Genomic DNA, 7,295 nt, shown 5'->3' with positions numbered 1-7,295 from the left:
GTTTTTATTTTGGGGGGGGTGGAATCCGATCCAATATTTATGGCTGGAAACCAATTTCCGACAATTAGTTACACTTTAGGGGGGGGGGGGTGCAATTTCTCGATTCAGAACCATTTTATCATGGATGAACAACTTTCAATGCGAATGGTTGATTTGAATTCCAATTACTTTTTAAGCACCTTGTTAAAAAATTGGCTGTTTAAGGAATTCCAGGCATTTACTTTTTTGCAAAAAAATCAAGCACTTCACGGACCTTGTGCAAACCCTGCTCCCACCTCCCAACAGCTTCTTCCAGGGGCACCTCCTCCCACCTCCCAACTTTGAATAGAACCCGTTACGTACTCCAATCCCCCACATCAGACCAAAACAAAGTGTATATAAAAATAAAATAAGGTGTGGTTTGATGGCATTACAGATACTACCTTTAAAAGGTGCTCTCTAGAACAGTGGTTCTCAAGCCTCGGGACCCAACATTTTCCTTAGTCATTAACACTTTAACTGCCGAAGGTTAAATTCATGATATACCATCCCTTGCCAGCTCTATTTGTCTATGGAGAAGTTCCCCTTCTTTGCAGGGCTATAATTTTTTAAATTCTATTGCTAGATTGCCATTATTAGGGCCCATTCAATGTCCTATATGTATTGTTCAGGGTGTATGAACGTTAAACCTTTTCATTCACATATTCATACTAAAATATGATCTAAAGTATAAGTATGTTTTCATCTCTTTCTGTAGCTTTCTCCAGAACGTGATTTATAGCCCCAAATGCATTATATTGATGATCAAATACAGTTTGGTAGCGATCGGTGCCGGATGAAAAATTTCAAATGGACGTGCTTCTAGAAGTTTCTACGTATCATCTGATGATGACCGGATGGGCGGGGGATCGTTTATAATTCCGTGGGCAACGTTATACCATTCATCTAATGTGGGTCAAATGTTCATCATAGCAGTTAGTGTCGAACACGGTAATACTACACGCTAAAACTCACCCCAGTCTCCGCGGGCCGTTGGGCGATCAGCGTGGGGTACAGTTTTCCATTATGGGATGTCGAAATACCCGGTCCATTTCCAGGTTGTATAATAGTATATACGTCCAAATAACGTTGTTTATTGAGTTAGGGCGAGCGATCTATTATCGAGTGTTTCAAGATGGAGTCGCGGGAGCTATAGAGAGTGGCCGGAAGTAATATGGGTGATCATCACTTCATCCACATGACTTCCTGTTTGGCGCTTCTGCCGATCGGCCACCAGATGGCGCTCTTGAACCGCTAGAGGGTTGAGAGAATGCCAGCACTTTGTCTCAGGGCTGCGGAGGAAAAATATGATTTCGATCACAGATTTTTGAAATATTGATATTAAAGACGAGTTAGGGCGTCCTCTGCAACTTTAGCATGGCTAGGAAAGACGCCTAAACACGTTTTCGGCACTTAGTGTTAAGTCGCGACCCAAATTTCTGAACCACTATGATTTATTTAAATAATATTTTTTTTGCAGTAATACACAATCTTTCATGCACTGTTAAAAACATGAAATAAACACAAGTGCAACTAGGGCTAAAAACCCAATGAAATAAAATAATTATGCTTCTTAGCTTAACATAACAGACCTACAGTAAGTTTGGGGGAACTAATGGGATAACTGGGGTTGCAACAAAAATGCAGCTAGGGCTAAACCCAATGAAATAAAATAATAGTATTAATAAATAATATATGCTTCTTAGCAGACTTCTTAGCTTAACATAACAGACCTACAGTAAGGTTGGGGGAACTAATGGGGTTGCAACAAAAGTGCAACTAGGGCTAAAAACACAATGAAATAAAATAATAATAAATAATTATGCTTCTTAGCAGATTTCTTAGCTTAACATCCCAGGGAACTAATGGGATAACTGGGGATGTTGTTTGCTCCTGACAAGTCTCAAAGTCTGGGGTGATGGTAGACAAAGCAACTCTGGGTCAATGTCCAATCTGTTTCTCTGCTTTGTCTTCAGCTGGACCAGAGCTTAGAAGCCACTTTCACAAAGATAGGTAGTGCAAAATAAAACTATAAATAAAAAATACTTTTTTTTTTTTACACACACATCTGCGACCCACTTTTGGGTTGCGACCCACCAGTTGAGAAACACTGCTAGAAGATAACATTCAGCCACTAGATGTCACACTAGAGCACCAGCATGTACATTTAATCCAATCATGTGTATTCCATGTGGGGAAATGGGAAGTAGGGATGGGATAATATGCATGCAACATGTAAACTCATTTTGGTCCGGCCAATGTTTTTTTAAGACAAATTCATTCATACTTTTTTTTTCGCAGGAAAAGCAATACTTTTTATTCAGCACCATTGTAAACGATATAGCATCTATAGCACCTTTAATGCAGTGTTATTTGTCTCCCATTGAGTTATTTTGAAATAATAAAGACCATACATCACCATAATCACTGTTGACCATTTATTCCACAAAACATACATTGCAAAGCATGTGCCCTGTACAAGCCGTAATATTATGAAAATATTCATGATCATGCCCTGTTGGTTATCTTTTTGTTCCATAATCTTACCCCTTATTCTCAGTTGTCCAGATTGTTACTCTTCTCCTCAAAATACAAGATAGTGTATCCTCCTCTGTCCGTACAACACGCGTTGCATTGATTCCGTTCATTTGATTCTGTGAGCTCATATTTTCCATCTGTTATTTTTCAAATTTTTCCGAACTATTATAAACGATAAAACATAATTAAAATATGCCAGTATTTAATCTGAACTATACAAACATACTGGTAACGAGGGGCTTTGACGGGTAAGACTTCGAAAAAGGTTTCACTCGAAACTGTGCGTTGAATTGAAACGGGTGTGTTTTTAACAACCCGGCAGTGTTTCCTTGTGCTACAGACACACAGCTGCTGGTCAGTACGCTAGATTCTTATCAAATCTATCTTTGCTGCTGGTAATTATTCTTCCCCTCTCTTCTCCCATTGTCCAAGTCCAGTTGTGTTTCATACATCAGTAGTCCTACTTAATACCAGTTGCACAAAATCCTTGACAACATCCATATTAAGTGAAAAAAAAAAAAAAAGGTATCCATATTAATTTCATGGCACAGCAGTTGTAGAGGGGTTTGTCTCCCTCCTCTCCCCCCACCCCCCAAGGTCCTGTTTTGTAAGTTAATTAAAACGAACTGGAGGGCTAACTGTAGCCATTAGCGAGCCTGGAGTCTTTTGTGTGCACGTGTGTAGATAAAACACACAAACGGCTCTGAAAGGTAGGCAGCAGGTGGTTCTGAAGAGTATAAGTGACAAAAGACAATCCCTAACAAAGGTCGGGGGTTACTGGGTTCAGGAGACGCGTCTCTCAGGATCCGTACCCCTCTTTTCCATTTTCATCCTCCTTCGTTTTCCAGTGAAGCACCATGACGTCCTGATGTCTTCCTCAGTGCAATCTGCGCCCCTCCCCCCTCCAGTTTTACACGCCTTCATCACATAAATTACACACCGATCCTCAACCTCATTAGTTTATATTATGTTAAATGTTATACACATATTAATAAAAATATATACAAACCAAACTTTGTTTGATAAACCACATACAGTTTCACGCCTGTACAAACTCGGGAAAAGAAAAAAGTGATCACAATACGAGGCAAGAGGGAGGGGTTGTTTTGGCAATTAAAAAGCAAAATCCAGTCTCTTAATTTACAAATGAAATAACACAAGTCGAGGGATTTAATACTGAACACTGGAAACCGATAGGAACAGCACAGCTAGAGCTCAACAAAGGGCCTTGTGAGGTGATGATAAACTGTTTTCCCTTGCATGGAAAAGGTTAATCAAGTCTTAAATTACTGTACAACTTTCATATGTGTAGACTAGCAAGATTACCTTTATCTTGCAGTAGACTAGCAAGATTACCTTTACCTTGTAGTAAACTAGCAAGATTACCTTTACCTTGCAGTAAACTAGCAAGATTATATTTACCTTGCAGTAGACTAGCAAGATCACCTTAAAGTAGACTAGCAAGAATACCTTTACTTTACCACTTCAACAGTTTAAAACATTAAGGGAACATTTCTGTAGACTTTTCTGTAGACTAGCAAGATTATCTTTACCTTACCGTTTCAACAGTTTAAAACATCCAAGGTAAAGTTTCTGTAGACTAGCAAGATTATCTTTACCTTACCGTTTCGAAAGTTTAAAACGCCAAGATAAAGGAAACATCTTACCAGTCGTCGACACATAAATGTTTTCCCAGCGATGTGTTAATAGAAAAAAGAATGGTTAAAAGGGTTAAGATAAGAGACTGTATGTACGCAGAAACACTAAGCCTGAGGATGCGTGTACGCTACCAGAAAACCAAGCTCTAAAGTGTGAGAGATGAGAAATACCCTGCGGTTCACTGCATGTACAATAACACTATTGTCTTCTCCAACTAGGGAAATTCTGCTTTTAGAGACATTAAAAAGGAAAAGGCTTTTATTATAAAGGTTCCGACTTCAGCTCCTCAACCCTGCATTCCAGATCTGCCACCTGAGGGGAGAAGAAGAGAAAAGGTCACGATAGTGTTTGATCACTGGGATGTGACGATACAGGATCATACAGGGTTGAAGGAGTTGACGTTGTAGCTACATTGAGCACATTTATTGCATACAAAATTGCAGGGGTGTAAAAAGTACCCAGAAATTATACTTAAGTGAAAGTATGGGTACCGTCTCAAAATCGTACTCAAGTAAAAGTCAGAATATCTGGCTAAAACACACTTGAGTAAAAGTAAAAGAAGTTTCTACTTTTAAATGTACTTAAGTACTCAAAAGTCAAAGTAAACCCCTTTTTTCTGACTGTATTCTTCTGATAGCAGATGTTTAATCAAAGATCCCCGCTTTCTAGTCTTGCACAAGGACCAATCAGCATGGGTATGGGCAGGTTTATTTTCCATTGATGGGGATTTGATTGGCTGTTTTTAAATAAAGTGCGGCCGCAGGATTAATAACGTTAACATTAACAGTTAACATTAACGTTAACAGTTCGGCCAGAGAAACAATTATACTAATTAAAATGGTTGGACCTGCGAGATTTGTACTTTGTAGGTCTGCATTTTAAATGTAAGGAGTAAAAAGTATGTTTTACAGGTCATAAAATTATAGTACAGTAGAAAAGTAAAAACAACAATAGGCAGTGTAAACATTAATTATAATTAACTGAGTATACGCATTTGAGCAAGTAGGCAGTGTAAATCAAGGTGCAGATGAGGGTCTGTATGCCATATCAGTTATATTTGCATTACAATAAATAGTTACAATAGACACTATATTATAAATATAAAAAAATATATATACTATGATGAGTAAGTAAGTATACACACATTATGTATTTTTTATGTGTGCGAATCGAATCAAATCAAATCAGAGCTTGTAAAAGTAATATAGGCAAGTCATCTAATTTGTGATTACTATTGTGGCTAGAACTACCACATGCCTCCTCCGATACGCGTGGAGTCGCCAGCCGCTTCTTTTCACCTGACAGCGAGGAGTTTCACTGGGGGAACGTAACGCGTGCGGAGGTTCACGCTATTTCCCGCAGATCGCCTCGCTGCTGAACAGGCGCCCCGACCGACCAGTAGGAGTCGCAATTTACAACGACCAGGACACATACCCCACCCGCCAACACTGCCAATTGTGTTAGTAGGGACGACTGACCAAGCCAGAGGTACCGCTGACAGCTGGATTCGATCCCAGTCTCTGCGGTGGTAGGCGAGTGCTTAGTCCACTGCGCTACCCAGCCGCACCTTGATGTTTTTCTTTTGTTTTACTCCTCCTCTCTGACACCACCGCCAGAGTCTAGCTCCACCCCCACCATGTTACTGGCTCCTCCTCTCCGACACCACCACCAGAGAGTCTAGCTCCTCCCCACCATGTTACTGGCTCCTCCTCTCTGACACCACCACCAGAGAGTCTAGCTCTGCTCCACCCCCACCACGTTACTGGCTCCTCCTCTCCGACACCACCACCAGAGAGTCTAGCTCCTCCCCACCATGTTACTGGCTCCTCCTCTCTGACACCACCACCAGAGAGTCTAGCTCTGCTCCACCCCCACCACGTTACTGGCTCCTCCTCTCTGACACCACCGCCAGAGAGTCCAGCTCCACACCCACCACGTTACTGGCTTTCCTGACCAGCTTTTCACGTCATCCACCGCTCTCAGTCCGCTGCCCCAGCAGGTCACTGCGTACAAGAAGGCACCCACCACCACCGAAACTGACATTGGTCAGTATAATCTATAATAGCCAATCATTTCACCTCAGTTATTGATGTTATATTGTTTACACTGCTTTTTTACTGAGAGCTTGCCTTGCGCTCAATGATCTTTCGAGATTAAATAAAGATGAATGAATGAATGAATGAATGAATGAATGAATGAATGAATGAATGAATGAATGAATGAATGAATGAATGAATGAAAATAACCTGCGCGTCCCTTCCGTTACCTGTTCTTGGAGTTGCCCAGACTCTTCTTTGAGAAGGGAGGCCTCGGCCCCATCTTGTGCACAGCGCTGGGTCTCCCTCTTCAGGTACTCGATCTCCCTGGAGGAAGGAAGGACCAGTGTTACCCCCATTGTGCTGTTCTCTGGTGTAATAAGGCTGAGATATGCTTCAACATCGGCCATCACCAAAACTTTGTGTGTGGGAGCTAGACCAACATCACGTGATAATATTGCCACGACATCGCTTTCTGAAAACACCATGCAGAAGTGTGCTGCCCGTCACTCTTTCTGAAAACACCATGAAGTGTGCTGCCCGTCACTCTTTCTGAAAACACCATGCAGAAGTGTGCTGCCCGTCACTCTTTCTGAAAACACCATGCAGAAGTGTGCTGCCCGTCACTCTTTCTGAAAACACCATGCAGAAGTGTGCTGCCCGTCACTCTTTCTGAAAACACCATGCAGAAGTGTGCTGCCCGTCACTCTTTCTGAAAACACCATGAAGTGTGCTGCCCGTCACTCTTTCTGAAAACACCATGCAGAAGTGTGCTGCCCGTCACTCTTTCTGAAAACACCATGCAGAAGTGTGCTGCCCGTCACTCTTTCTGAAAACACCATGCAGAAGTGTGCTGCCCGTCACTCTTTCTGAAAACACCATGCAGAAGTGTGCTGCCCGTCACTCTTTCTGAAAACACCATGCAGAAGTGTGCTGCCCGTCACTCTTTCTGAAAATACCATGAAGAAGTGTGCTGCCCGTCACTCTTTCTGAAAACAGTGAAACACCATGCAGAAGTGTGCTGCCCGTCAGTCTTTCTGAAAA

At 41.6% G+C, this 7,295-nt stretch overlaps 1 protein-coding gene across 1 annotated transcript in view; it reads right to left on the bottom strand.

The window, feature by feature from the left end:
- Positions 1-2,455: 2,455 nt before the first annotated feature.
- The window catches only part of LOC311241816 (neurabin-2-like), a 118,622-nt gene continuing 113,782 nt past the window's right edge, over positions 2,456-7,295 (bottom strand). The window contains exons 9-10 of the mRNA XM_084330734.1: positions 6,482-6,578; positions 2,456-4,527 (exon numbers count right to left, since the gene is read on the bottom strand). Coding sequence (XP_084186860.1) covers positions 4,477-4,527; positions 6,482-6,578 — 148 coding nt within the window. The 3' untranslated portion in view covers positions 2,456-4,476. The remainder of the gene's footprint in view (positions 4,528-6,481; positions 6,579-7,295) is intronic.

This window comes from Notolepis coatsorum (assembly GCF_963971535.1).
Source record: "Notolepis coatsorum genome assembly, chromosome: 15".
Classification (NCBI taxonomy): Eukaryota; Metazoa; Chordata; class Actinopteri; order Aulopiformes; family Paralepididae; genus Notolepis; species Notolepis coatsorum.
The sequence above is the reverse complement of the archived record's forward strand: the minus strand, read 5'-3'. Positions and strand labels throughout refer to the sequence as shown.